This window comes from Leucopleurus acutus, assembly GCF_964270905.1.
Source record: "Leucopleurus acutus genome assembly, chromosome: 11".
NCBI lineage: Eukaryota > Metazoa > Chordata > Mammalia > Artiodactyla > Delphinidae > Leucopleurus > Leucopleurus acutus.
In genome coordinates, this window is record NC_139152.1 from 29,546,650 (window position 1) to 29,562,142 (window position 15,493).

Below are 15,493 nucleotides of genomic sequence, written 5' to 3' on the forward strand. Positions count from 1 at the left end.
GCATTATTCCATTAACCTCACTGTTTTGTTATGGGAAATGTGTTTATTTTTTGAAATGACATTGAAATATATCCTTAAAAGAACACTTTAGGTCTCAACAAGATTCTCTTCTCTTTCAGCCAACACATTACCTTTTAGAAATCAACAGTCTACTTCTTTCTTTAAATCATCACATTTCAAAGCTGTAGCAGCTAATAAATGTTAATATAATTTTTCCAAAACTGCAATCTCCCTAAATTTCTATGCTGTCTTCTTTATCCTGTCTTTTCAAGGTAAAGGTATCTTTCCAGTTTTCTTAGCATTATCAGGATTATGGATTTTGTTCATTGTTAAAGTTCGTTATTTATGGACGTAAGTTAATGTAAATGCAAAAATATCTTGTATTATTCACAAGCTGGCTGACTTAAATCACTCGCTCTTAAAGCAACTTTACTGCTCTCCAATCTGTTCAAATGCACGGAAATATAAATTCAGGATGATGTGGCTTTTCTGCGATGCTTTCTTTTCAGGCTGCAGTCTACATGACAGCGTTATATTTTATCCTTCCTGCTGTTGTTGTTCAATCTATAAAATCTCTCTTGAAGACCCCCAAAACAGCTTGTAACTTACTTTTACTTTTGGTGATTCACTGTTTTCAAATTGCCATCTCTGACCATATCCCCCTTCCAGGGGAATTTATGCAGACTCTTTTTTTTTTTTCTTCTACATACTGATTTACGCTAACCTGAGCAATTTACCACTTCTACATCCATGTAGTAGCTCAAATAAAATGAGTTCCTGTGTTAATCCCACAGTAAACCTCGGTAATGCTCACATCACAGGAGTTGTAAACGTTTGTTAACAGAAAAAGAATGTTTTTCCCAAAATAGCTACATAACTCTTAAGACTACTCAAATTCCTAAATAATCCTTTTTACAAGACTCCCGCCAACTTTATTTTGATACATTAAACATGTGAAGCCTATTTTAAAAGGTATTTAACAGTGACTTCATCAAAACAGCTTCCTAGTTTTTCTCATAATGTCTTTTTTCTAAAGTTTTCAAACTGTTTTTAAGCCAACTTGAATAGTGATGAATGTGAGCCGCTATCAAAACGCTTAAGAAGCATTCTGCCAGACAAGATGGGCAAAAATGTTCTAGATCTGCTCAATCTGACACTAGAGGTCATGCAACTTGAAAAAATGAAATAACTATTTCCAACACTCATTGAGCCCTTCATTTTAAAAATAACTTCAGGGCTATTTCCACACTCTACATTTAATAATACAATTTTTTAAAAAGGATGTTAGGCTCGGTGAAATCAGAAACTGATCTGCCCCTTAAAGCTGGTGAGTCTATTCTTAATGGGCCTCTGGTAGATTTGGGATACTGACGATAGCAGTTTCATTTAAGAACTTCACTAAAAAGAATGACATCCGAAAAGGACTGCTGGGGAAGACAGGGAAGAGAAGACCGGAGTCTCCTGAGAAGAAAAAGAGAAACGATTTAAATAAAGTCGCTAAGGAGGAAGGAGGTGGTGAGACGCGTAGACAGAAGAGCGAGAAAGAAGATTTAACGAAGAAGTGAAATGGAGCGCAGAGGAAGGCAGACGCTAATGAGGAAACAAATGGGAAAAGGTAGTGTTTTCAAACAGGCATGCACCAGGAAGGGACGAGTTACGGCCTGGAGTAGCCCCAGTGCTTTCAGGTGAAAGAGATGCTCGCAGAGAACAGGGACAAGCAGTTTACTTCCAGGCTTTGGAGCAAACAAATTCCCTGCCCCGAGCCTCTCCCAGCCTCGGCCGAGCGCGGAGGCGGCGGCTGGGGAAGGGGCCTAGCCAGGAGCCAGGCCCGGCGTCCCTCTCCTCTGGGCTCCGCGGCCGAGGGAAAGAGGCGAGGATTAAGCGGGGAGAGGTCCCGGCCGCAGCTCGGCGGCACCCCGAAAACGGTCCGGGGCCTCGGCGGTGCCCGCGAGCCGTTCCCCCTGCGGCGGGGCGCCCAGCGGCCTTACCTGGGGCGAGGGAGGGAGGCGAGGTCTAGGGCGTCCGCTCGCGTCCGCCGCAGAACCCCTCTGCTGCACTCAGCCCAGGCTTCCAAAGGAGGCGCGACCCTGGCTCAGCCGCCGCTTCCCCCTCGGGGTCTTGGCCACCGCCTCCGCCGCCTCCGGGGCTGTTTACACTGTTGGGCCCCACACGCCGCCGCCGCTGCCGCCTTCTCTCCACCCTAGCGCCGTTGCCGATTCGGCCGCCGCCACCTCCTCCGCCGCAGCCTCGTCTCTCTGGAGCATCTTCCAGCCACCGAACCCTGAGAAACAGAGACTCCAGCCGCGCCGGCAGGAAACTCCCTCGCAACTACTAGGGGGACGAAGCGGTCAGAACACCGGCGGCTTTTCCGCCATTGAGCAGCAGCCGCTCCGCTCCTTCTGCCTATGCAGACTCTTAACCCATAATTGCTTTACTCTTTACCTCTATTTCTGGGTTCTTAAATTAACTGTTACATCAGTGTTCTTCATTACTCAAATTATTTTTTCTTAGGAACTTTTCCTGGAAGTAAGTTCATGCTATTTTTGACAAGCAAACATTTGACTTCTGAAAGAATTCTTACAGAAATGGGTTTATATCCCAAATGCACCACCAAAAATCTTTGTGACCTTGCATAAACGTCCCTTACCATTTCAGGTGCTATCTTTGCTTGACTCCAAAGTGAACTGATTAAAACTATGAGCATCTAGCTGTTATGTACTTTTGTCTCAGTTTGGTCAATGAAACTCTCAAAAATCCATCAGATTTTCATTATTTTTATCATTAGCCTGTTTGTATAAAATAAGTTACCATTTATGGAGCCAGTGTTCTCCTTTATTCCGGCATCCAATCATTGTAAATATTTCTCATGGACACATTCTTAGAAGGCCTATGAATAACCTGGCCTCTTACTGATTCTCCCTTTTGGAGTCTTACTAGCCAGACTTCCCCAATAACTTTCAGAGAGTTTTCCCCCTTTCCGGGTCTTCTTTTTGACTTCTATACGCCATAGAACTTTGAAAAGTCATCACACCAATACTAATATTACCACATACCCTCCAAAAAGCTCCAAGCTGTTTATGCCTATTCATTAAGTTAATACTTTATCAAAACTTGTCCAGTTGAGTAGTTTTAGCACAGATATTTTACACATTTTAGCACAGACATGCTCTGTTTAAGGCTGACAGATCCATTAGGAATTAACTTTCTGGTACATTTTCCCTCTGACATTTTCCTCACAACTGCGTTTCCTCATAACTGAGCCATCAGTTATCTCTTGCCTATAGAAAGGCAGATAAGAGAAAAGAAAGCTAAGTGAGACAAGATATGGAAATAGACTAGCACAATATTGGACACATAATAAGTATTCAATAAATGATAGCAAGTATTCTTACCCTTATCCTCACATTAGTTGATATGTATTAAAAACTGATTACTGGACTCAACTCTTACTTCCATTTCTCATTAGATCCTCACAGAAACCTTGGAGGAAGCGAGGTTTTATCCCCATTTTACAGGTTGGGAGACTGCAGCCTAGAGGGCTTAAGTACCTTAACTGAAGTCATATAGTCAAGAAATAAGCCTATATTTGTCACAATCATTTGCCCATGCTTTGACGTGACACCACCACCCATCATTTACCCAGCTTCACCAAGGTACTACTAAATTTTTTACTCTTATTCTCCTCTCTTTGCTTCACACTACCATTGCCACCAACCCAGTCAAATTCACTTTTAATTTTCCAATGTTAGTGAAGGGAGTAGAAGGTGGAAATTGAGGTTAAAGGAGGAAACTTTAATGTTATTCAAGGATGACTTCATCTTAACTTCCAGCCTTCGTCTACCCATTCTCTGCTCCAGTCACACGCAGAGTATTTGCTATCTCTTCCGTAAGTCTTGACTTCTCTTGTCTTTATGCCACTTTTCTTTTCTCCATTTGCAATGAATCTCCCTTTCCCTTGGTTCTTCACCATTTCTTACTCCATACTCTCCATTAAAATTCAAATCTACCTTTAAAGCCCAACTCATATACCAGTTCTGTCCTGCAGTCTCCTGGATCTGCCAAGTCAGAACTAACCACTTGCTCCTCCGTGCTCCTGCAATGGCAATGATGTTAGAAGGGCGAGTGATTTTACAGCTCGCTCACCACCTGCGGGAAATATGTCCTATTTGCCCTTCCACATCCTTTCTCCACCCAACTCTATATGGATGGCTTGCATGGCCTATCTTAGTAAGTGTCCTTGCTCTGGCTTCTGTTTGGCTCACCAATGAAGAGTACCAATAGAAGATTGTAGGGAACGAAGGAGGGGAGTGAAGTTAGGGTATTAATTCTTGCCAAATTGTTGGGAGTTGGCTGCATCCCCCAGCTAACATATAGTGCTTCTCTGTGGGGCATCACAGCATCTTTGGGGAGGACTCTCTCTCCAGCAAGCCTTCCTTTCTCTTTCATCTCCTATAAAGTAGCCACACTTTTACTGAACCCAGGGCACTACACTATCTCTTGATTCTCTACATTGGGCTCAATTTATCCTTATTGATGTACCCCTGATTTCCTGCTGAGACCCTGTCTGATGAACTTCGTAATATGCTCTTCTAAGCTGTTAATTTTACAAACCACATTATTACACTTATTAGAAGAATGTCTTCAGGATGTGTCAGTAAGCTCTGATTGGTGATAATGGTAAACAGCTAGAATTTATGGAACATAAAGCATGCTTTGGTTACTCTCTGGAGTACACCGTGTGCATTATTCTAATTAATTTAAATCACTATTAGCTAAGCAAGGCACACAGATGCTAAGAGGTTCCCAGAAGTAACTTGCTCATGGTCACTCCAGTGTCTCAGTAGTGTTTAGGACTCAGATCTGTCCAAAGCCTAAACCTTAAGTTCTAGGTCTAAGCAGTGGGTCTCAAACTTGAGTATGCATCAGCATCACCAAGAGAGCTTGCTGAAACAGGTAGTGGGCCCCACCCCCAGAGTGTCCAAGTCTGTAGGTCTGGAGCAGGGCCCAAGACTTTCACTTCTAAAAATTCCTACGTGCAGCTGATGTGCTGGTCTGGGTACCAGACTTTGAGAACCACTAGTCCAGGCATTTTAGGTCCAGAATTTCAGGTGTTAGAATAATTTTCTGGTGATAAATGTCGAAAAAAAAAGCACTGCATTTTCCTGTTTGTAAGGAGGTAATAAATTCAATCTTAAAGAGTCAATAATGGGGCTAAGTATTTAAGAAAGAAGAGTTATTCTCCAGGAAGATGGGAGGAGATGGACATTCTAAGGACAGGAATGCCCTTTCAGGAAACTTGCAAAGGGAACAGAAAAATAACATAGTAAGATTCTGGTATCCAGTGTTCACAGAACATGAGTGGGATACTCTTGACTGTAAAATGGGAAGCCAACTTTTGCTCACCATATACATACCTTATTCAGTACAAATGTTTATTAAGAATCTCCAAAAGCTAGACACTAGGCATCAGGGCTACACTGATGGAGCAGATAAAGTGCCTGGCCTCAGGGAGCTTGTGCTTCAGATGATGTACATCAGCTAGACAGACTGAATGATGGATACTATATTGGGTTCACACTTCGTCTCAAGAAAAAAATATATCCATAGACGTGATCCAGGAGTCAAATGGCAAAAGACCTAGCCTCAAAGTGAGTGTTAATTTCATTAAATGGTAGGTAAAAATTATTTTATATGCCGAGATAGGCTCTGCTTAAAAGACACACTATTCCTCCAAACGTATTATACAAGGCAGCTTATGAACCTGTGACTTTTTCTAGGAGAAATGTTGCCTTCTTTCCCAAGAAGGGAGCGGTAGGGGTCGGGGTGGAAATAGTTTCATCATCAGAGGCACAGTCTCACTACTACTGCTCAGCTCCAATTCGCAACCTTCTGAATGGTTTCCAGACTAAGTCATTTAGCAAAGTGATGAAGAAAAAATGGCCCATTAATCTTATGATGCGTGTTATAACTTAACTCTGGGTTTAGCACAGGAAAAATATTATTTGCATTGATTAGAAATATGCTTTATGGCTGCATATATTATTCACTCTGAACATTCTAAAATTATTAGCTGGGTTGACATGATGAACTGCACAGGAGTACTTCTAGATGACATCTCAATGTCATCTGTTACTCACGTCATATAGGTCTAGGAATCAATATGTATTTTACTCAATATGAGATCTTATTCCAAACACCAAAATATGCCTGTTTTTATTCGATGGTTATCATCATGAAACTACCAGCTAAACATCATTTAGAAAATTCAAAGCAAGTAAATTACTGTATTAACTGTCCAACTATGATTATGACTTTCCTCCACTTAGAGCTGAACCTAATATAATGATCTGGTCAGTCTGACTAGGAGGATTTATTCATTAATTTACTCAAATGTTCTGAGGTATATTTTGAAGGACTTAAATTATGGTCTGCTTTGTCGGATCCAACAGTAAGGGTGCAGGTTTATCTCTTACAAGCTCTGTGACCTTGCCCAAGTGACTTAGCATCTCTGAGCCTCACTTTCCTAATCTGTAAAATGGAAACAATAATAGAACCCAAGTTGTAAAGCTGAAGGAAAAAAAAGTAATATGGTAATGTATTTTGGCACAAAAGAGCAGTTACGCTGATGGTCATTATTTCTGAATACTGTTGCTAAGATTATTGAAAACCTGTTGTGTGTTAGGTGCTGTTCAAGGACTAGAATTTTAAGACTGTTCTTCACCTTTATCCCAGTTTTACCTGCAAAGTTCTGCCATGCACTGGAAAAACATACTGGTATTTCTAGGGAAGGGGACCACTCAGGTGACATTTTTGTTTCACCAGGTATATAAAGTATACAAAGGTTATAGTGTATCTTTTAAGTCCTTTGGACGTCTAGTTACCTTTCACTAGAATGATTCTAGTAGATCCTGATAGATACCTGAGACAAGGTCAGGTCAGTGATGTTGGTACCTTTTCTGGCTTAAGAGCATAGGGCAGAAACACAGGAAGAGAGGTCTTCCTTTTCCACTCCTGTTACTAAGAACCCTCTCGAATAATGACAATCTGAAACAGATCACTACATTGTTGCGTGTTGTAGAATCAAAGCAGTGTACAAAGCAAAGAGCACTGGCCTCCATTATACTTGCATTTCACTCGAGATTCACTTTTCTAGACCGTGGAGAAAGCAGATGTTCCAACACTTTCCAGGTACTGGAATATTACAAGCTGGCAATCTCCACCACTGCATGTTTGATCACACTATTCCCTGCAAATGGAATGCTGTTCCATCAAGGTCAGATTGACCAGTGCAAATACCCGATTTTATCGTACGGTCAGAACCACATTAACTTACTGAAATTCTGCCCAGCTCAGGGTCTACCTTCTCTGTGAAACCTCCCGTGAGATCCCAAGTTACAAACAACTCAATCTTCTTCAGAAGACACTGTATACTATATAAATAGTAATTTACATATAAATATATGTATATGTGTGTGTATTTCTCTGTTACATTAAGTTATAACTCCTGTGGTTTCTCTTCTTAACTAAACTGGACCCCCTTATCATCACAGTGGCCATGTACATCATTGTATCCTCCAAAAAATCCAGATAATAATATCATGGATTCAGTATATAGTTGTTTAATAGAAAACAATTAACTAACCACTGCAGAATACTAGTGTCTCTCAAGGTGTGTTCAGTGGATCATAAATCCTATGAGACAGTCCATGAAGGAAAAGATTTCAAATAAATTTGGGAGCTGTTGTCCACTACATCTCCTTATCAGAGACTCATAATTCACAAGACTCGTAAAAAGCTCTGTAGCAAAGAAACTGTTGACTTAGTTTGACCCAGTATTTCTCTTACAAGAGTATCAGTTCTGGAGGTCAAGGACATTTTCCACCTCTAATACAACATCTCTACTGCCTAGTAGAGTGCCTGGCACTTAGTAGACACCTAATAAATATTTGAATAAGTTTCAACATACATTCCCCTTTTAAGCTATAGAAGAAAAACACAGTATATAGTAGATTTTGATTTACTTGGGGAGAATAATAATATGAATAGATAAATTTACACAAATCATTTTTTAAAGTATATATATTTGATAATACTTTTTTCCACAAATCTACACAATTGCACATTTAGTGGTGATAGTACACGAACTACATTTGCTTCTGAAAACTTGCTAAGAAGGATGGCTACTAAAAACTACAACTTGAACCCAAAACAATTGATTTAGTTCATTGGTCCCCACTCCTTAGCAGTTTTAATATAGAAGAAAATAGACGCATATATTTCTTTTCTGCCATAATATGACATCATATAAGGAATGTGATTTTATTAGCTAGAAATAAGATTTGCTTTTGTTATTTTAGTACATTTGATCACATAAGAATAATTCTAGATTTTTTTCCCCTCCTGTGACTCTCATAGCATCCCCATCTAAAATAGACTTTGGAGATTTAGATCAAATGTCATATCAATTGTCCTAGACTGCTTACTATGTGCTTTCACTATAGATTTTAATGTCAATAGAGAAAGGAGAAGGAAAAGTCAGAGGGAAATGAAACAGGTGTATGCAACACCCCTCTCTACTACCGACATTTCTCAGAATTCTGGGGGAAGTTGCATCTATAAGTGGAAAGTTTTTCACCATGGAACTCACGGTGGTTGAACTTCTCATGAAGAATTTTTTTTTCACTACTGAAGAAAAATATGTTTGATTTTACCATAACTGAAAAGTTCTCCTGTTTCTACTTCTGAGGTTTGCCCTCAAGACTACTGTTGACCTAATGGAAGGGACTCCTATGCATGGAGGAAAAAGTGCACCATTCGAAGGAAAAGCTAAAGGAGTGGTATTCAGGTAGCTCCTCATTCCACCAATGAAAACATACACATAGATTTTCCACTTTACACCTCATTTTCCACCTTATTTTCATGATTTTGAAATGAATATGTAGGGTCTGATGAGTTTGTCAATAGTCTATAATTATTAGTGTTATTAAAATAGAATACAAATGATAAGCCATATGTAAAAATGCTGTGTGAATAAACTGCTATACCCCAAATAATACAAATGAGTGAATGGCAGTAAATGCTAAGAGGGATTAACAACATAAAGGATATTAAAAAAATGATGACCGTATTTCATATTTATGTGACTTTTTCTCTCTCACTCTTTTTTTTTTTTTTTTTTTTGCGGTCCGCGGGTCTCTCACTGCTGTGGCCTCTCCCGTTGCGGAGCACAGGCTCCGGACGCGCAAGCTCAGTGGCCATGGCTCGCGGGCCCAGCCGCTCTGCGGCATGTGGGATCTTCCCGGACCGGGGCACGAACCCGCGTCCCCTGCATCGGCAGGCAGAACACTCAACCACTGCGCCACCAGGGAAGCCCTTCTCTCTCACTCTTACTCAACTCCTAAATAACTAAGAGAATATGCTCACAAATGGTAAGCATGTTTTGGATGTTCGATGTGTGTTTGTGGGAAAGAACAAAAAAAAAAACTGCCTCAATTAGGTCAAATATCATACAAGAGATGAATGAGATTAGAGATGGGATTGGGATTTGTGTTAGTTACTCAATAGCTAACCAATCACAGATATGACAGTGTAGTGCAATATGCAAATATACTTTTAAACAACTTCTCTTAAGTTATCTACTGTCTGTAAAGACAATCACACTCAACTGCTCTGCACTTAACCCCAGAGCTTCTGAGTTAGAATCTGTTAGAAACAGGTACACGTTTCATTGCTTTGGCAACATTTACATGGCTCTGCATCAGGCAATACAACTGCTAAGATCACACGCTGGGAATTCAGGAAAGGCTAGTGTCCAGTTCTGGTCGTTCTACCACCCAACTGTGATCTAGGGTAAATTCCTGATGGAAAAAAAAAGAAAAGGAAAAACCCTGAAGATGCTGAAACAGTATTTCCTACTTCACAGGGTCGTCATGGGGATAAAAGATCATTAGGATAAAGTGCCTCTCACCCAGGAAACACTGATAAATGCTACTGATGCTACCATCATCATCATCATGACTGATCAAGAACATATTGCCACATGGAAATTCAACATTCCCTGGGCCATTCACAACTTTCCTTCAAAGGACTCATATTCTATGTGGGGTCTTAACACCTTCAAATAACAGAAAATACAAGTCTTTACGCCTTTTTTTCTGTAGCTAATTTTGGCATCTTTCACCTCTGTCCACTTAAGTGTTGGTTTAGCATATTCTTGTCACACAAAGAAGCTACTTCCCAAAGACAGGAACAATGTGTCAAGTGACAAAGACATTGAGTGAAGTCTTTCACATCCTAGATTGTCCACGGTACAGCTCAGCTGGTCTCTGGGTTGGAAAGCCTGGGTCTACTTTGCTCGTCTGTTACAGGGGAAGGGACATGGTCCTTAGCATGTGGTCTGTGAAACAGAGGCAGCTGCGGGTAGAATTATAACACAAGCAGAACTGGCTTCAATTCTTCCTTCTTAGGTCTTTTTCTTCTTGTTCAGCTGTTCAAGGAACTTGCCTGCCCTCTGTCCCTGCCAGGACGATGTTACATCTGCCTGGATAAGTAGGTCACCATTGTATATCAGGAAAGGTCTTATTTGTAATCATCAGGAACCAGATACGGCTAATTTGAGCAGAAAAGGAAACTTTTGGAAGTTCATGGTTAGGTCTCAGTAACTAGAAGCAGACTAAACAACCGAAAGCCAAGGCTATGCTATTGCAATTATAGGATCAGGCCAAAGTGATGTTATAAGTCCTAGCTGGCCTTGCTACCAAGCAGGAACAGGAAACAGGAGGTTGACCCAGCACTGCTGGCCTTGCTTCTTTACATCATTTATTTGTAATTCAAAATCCAAGAGAGGGGTGCAGTTGGCCAACCTGAGGTCGCCCGACTGTTTTCCATCTGTAAGGGAGACTGAGCATGTGAGTAAACAGTGTATCTGACATGTTCAGCTTGTATAACAAGAGGAGGCTCTGTTTCACACCAAGACCCACAAAGTGGAAAATTCCCCAAAGAGAAAGGAATTTCAGATCAGATGCTTGGAAAGTTAAAAACAACAACAACAAACAAATGCAGATGTGGAATTAAAGAAATGGAGTCATTAAGAACCTATATGTGGAGTGATTCAGACCTGAGTTCACATCTGGAGCAAGCTACTCAATCTTGCTGAGCTTCAATTTTCTTTAAAGGAAACAACGTGGAAGATGATATCCACATGTAACCTGTGGTACACATGAAGGAGGGTAGTACAGTATATGATGCCTGGCACATCCTATGCATTTTCTAAAACTACTAGTAGTACTATTATTATTGTTACTTATTATACAATTTATTGTAGAAATTAACAGGGAGAGTATTAATAAATGTTAATACAGTGCTAAGTGTCACATTTATGATCTCAACTAATTATTTGTTGATTCAACAAACATTCCACATATCAGAAAATAACCTGTTAGTGTGTGTGTATATATATATATATATATATATATATATATATATATATATTTTTTTTTAACAGAAGAAAAGAAACCCTGAGGCTTAGAAAGTGTAAACAATGTACCAAAAGTCACTCATTTAAGAGGTAATGGAATATTATTCAGCCTTAAAAAAAATGAAGGAGATCCTTTCATTTGTGACAATATAGATGAAACAGGAGTGCATTATGCTGATGAAATAAGCCAGACAAGATAAATACGAATGATATCATTTATATAGGGAATCTAAAAAGAAAAAAAGCCACACTCATAGAAACAGAGTAGAAAACTGGTTGCCAGGGGCTGGGGTGTGGGTGGGGAGAAGGGGGGAAGACTGGTAAAAGGGTACAAACTTTCAGCTGCAGGATGAATAAGGTCTGAGGATCTACTGTATAACATAGTTACTACAGTCAATAATACTGTATTGTATAACTAACATTTTCTGAGAGAATAGAACTTAAGTGTTCTCACCAAAAAAAGAAAAAAAGGAAAAAGGTGTCATGAGCTGTTAGATGTATTAATTAACGTGATGGGAAGGATCCTTTTACAACAGATATGTATATCAAATCATCATGATATACTCTTTGACTATCTTACAATTTTGTCAATTATACCTCAATAAAACAGAAAAAAAAGAGGTAATAAAGATGAGACTCCAATCCAGGATTATCCAGCTCAAAAAACTACACTCTTAACCATTACAATATAGTATCCATCCATATGTTGTAACTGTAAAATGCTTAACACAAAGGAAACGTTAAATAAATGGTGTTTATTCTAACTCTAATGCTTACTAGATATTAGTTATGTGGTATGCTTTACATCTAACTACAAGGGTATAAGGTGCAAATTCTTGCTACAGAACATAAAAGCCCCTGTGGTACCCTGTAGGATAAACACAGTACCTGTAAATCTCTCATCTCTCAACCCAGAGTCTCCTCAAGTTGGAGGTCTTTACCCCCTTTATAATGTGGGAATAATGCCTTTCCCACATTTGCACTGGGCATGAAAATCCATACTTCCAGGTGTATACTGAACCTCCACTTAGCTCCTCGTCACCTTGGCATCACCAGACCAAAGATCATTTATTCCATTAATATAAATGATGTAGGGATAGAAGTACAGAATATACAGAGAGTGTTGGAGGAATCCAAACAACAAGTCCTCCACTCTCAAAACAAATTTTAGAGTTCCAAAAGTAAAGAGCAATGTGTGGAAATAAAACTAAAAATGAAACTAACATCTACAATTAGCCAAGTATTTATTATGGGCCAGGCTACTTACTAGGCACTTGATAAACATTACAGCTCATCTTCCTGCAGTCCTTCAAAGCATATAATATTGTTTCTATTTCATAGAGAAGAAAATTGTATCTAAGCAGGTTAGTGATTAGCCCAAGACCACAGGGCTAGGCTGTAAGAAAAGAAGGCCAAGTTTCAGTGGTCAAAATGGTGATGGATGTTACAACTAGAAGATTACGGCTAATCAAATAAAAATATTCAAAACGGTCCTAATGTATTATTAGGATTTCTTTAGAATAACTTGGGTGCCTTAGTGAATACAGTAGTGGTAGGCACTACAGTCTCTTTAATTTGCTAATCATACAAATCTACTTTAACATTCTTGGTGACAAGGAGCTAACTACCGATAAGACAGCTTCTTCAGTTTTGGGGCTACTGCAGGGTGAAATGCCGGAACGTCTTACTGCCTGCAATGTTACCCAGTTCTACCAGGGGGAATAAAGCAGAACAAGTAGCCACTGTTCTTGACAAATGGATACAGTTTCAGTTTTTCAAAATATGAGTGTCAGATTCATTCATTCATTGTATCAGATAGATCTGTCAAATGGCTTTGCCCATTTACTAATGGATGGCACACTGCAGACACACGTTGGGTCAAAGGACTCAATGTCACCTCATTGATACTGTCATCAATATAATTTGTATTGGCATTTTGTCTCACCCTGACTTTAAGGACTATGTGAGGAGATCCAAGTCTCCAGACCGTGGACTGATCACCTCTACTTGACACAGTATTCTCTGCTCATTTCCAGAGGGGACCAAGGATGAGCTCTTGTACTTCTGAGTCTATTCACCCTACCTGGCAACACATACTACCTGGGCTGATTGGATCAAGCAGGAGCCCCAGAGTTTAAATTTCCAGCTGCATTGGAGGAAACAGAGGCTATGCCCCAATCCCATAACCCCTCACTTCTTACTGCTAGCCTATCCTAGGCTGTTCTTGCTGATAGGAGTACTTCATGCTAAAAATTAATTTTGCTTACCTGATGGCAGTCACACAACCTCAACTGCCATTTTTATAAATAAGGCAACCACCAATGGAGTGTGATTTAGGGTTTTTCCTTCTGTAGACCCTGCCTACCCTATAAAATCTCCCATTACTGCATCATGGAGACTATAATCCCTTTCCGAGGGAATAGATTCTTTCCAACCATAAGATGAAATAAGAACTTACATTTCTGTACTGCCCAAAAGGAAATAAATTGATTACAAAATGCAGGAGAATGACTGATTTTCCACATTTGTTGTGTTCATTAAAGGGTTTTTGAATAGACTTGACAGTATTAAAGAAGTTCAACACACACAAAATAAAAATTAATAAATGAAGAGAAAAAAATTGCATTTACAACAAACAAAATAAACACATTGATATATAAAAGGTTGTTATACATCGATGAAAAATGGATGTCATAAAGTCACAAACTAAAAAGTATTAACAGCCAATAAAGATATGAAAATATGTTCAACCTTGCTATTATTAATAAAAGAAATACAAATAAAATAATTCAGGTGCCATATTTTACTAACTAGAATGACAAAGTTTTAAAAAACTTGATAATACTGGTATTGATATTGATAATACTGGTACTGATGAGCGTGTGTAAGAAACCACACTGGATGTTAAATTCTTGGTAGAAATAAAAAGCACGGTAACCTTTCTGGAAGACAATATGTCAGTATGTACCAGAACTGACAACCAGCCATTCAAGTTCTAGAAGTCCATTCTAAGGAAATAAACAAATGCTCTAAGACATATGAACAGGGATGCTTGTCTCATTGTTTAGCAAAGCAAAACAGGAATAATCTGGTTAAGTAAATAATAGAATGCTGTTCAACCATTAAAAATGATGCTGCAGATTTTTATTAGGTGATGAGTAATCATACTTATATTACTAAATAAAAATGTTATAGAACTGTTTTATAGTTTGATATAATAATTAAAGGTATTTTATACTTGCATTGTATTTATATGCACCCCATCACAAAAAAGTTTCAAAAGATACCCTCAAAAATGTTACAGAGATGATTTATCAGAAATGGGATTTTGAGTTATTTTTCCTTTTTTCTTTAAATCCTTTCAATTTTGGAGTTTCTGCAATGAGCCTGTATTATTTTTACAATTAAAAATATTTAAATTTACAACAAAAGGATCTAAATTCCTCCAGTTTTCCATTTATTTTCCACCCTGGCTCAGGGTATTTGTGTAAAAAAAAAAAATCAGCTTATTTTCTCTTTTGTATCAATCTAAATTTACTTTTCATAAGTTAACTATTTTAGTCTGAAAAAGTTTCACACAGGAAAATTGTTAAGGTCTGAGTATTCTATTACCTTTAAAAGCACTGGAAACTTTGAAATTATTTCTTTCAGAATTTTCATATAATACTGAAAGGCGAGGGGGAGATAGAAAAATGAAGGGAAATAGATAGTAGTAGTCAACTTCAATTAAGAAAAAGCAACAAGAGGCAGTTTGTACTCTTTTGGTACGGCAGAAGCCCCATGTGTCAACTCATGCTAAAAAATGTATATATACACACACATATATATGTTTGTGTGTATTATATGTATATGTGACACACACACATAATTAATCCACAGTCTTAGGCTAATCACTCATTGTGGCAGAAACAACGAGCTGTTGACTACACTTTAATTAGCTCCTCCAGCCTGTAGAGGCATCACTAGGACCAAGATAGGAACAACATTCTCCATCTCCGCTTGCATCTGGGTATGGTT

The 15,493-nt window shown here is 39.0% G+C and overlaps 1 protein-coding gene across 1 annotated transcript in view; it reads right to left on the reverse strand.

Moving 5' to 3' along the window:
- Positions 1-1,834: 1,834 nt before the first annotated feature.
- The window catches only part of LOC309968326 (uncharacterized protein), a gene marked incomplete at its 5' end in the record, with an annotated part of 57,601 nt that continues 43,942 nt past the window's right edge, over positions 1,835-15,493 (reverse strand). Inside the window, one exon of the mRNA XM_082849531.1 lies at positions 1,835-2,281. Within this exon, the coding sequence (XP_082705657.1) occupies positions 2,014-2,281 (268 nt within the window). The 3' untranslated portion in view covers positions 1,835-2,013. The remainder of the gene's footprint in view (positions 2,282-15,493) is intronic.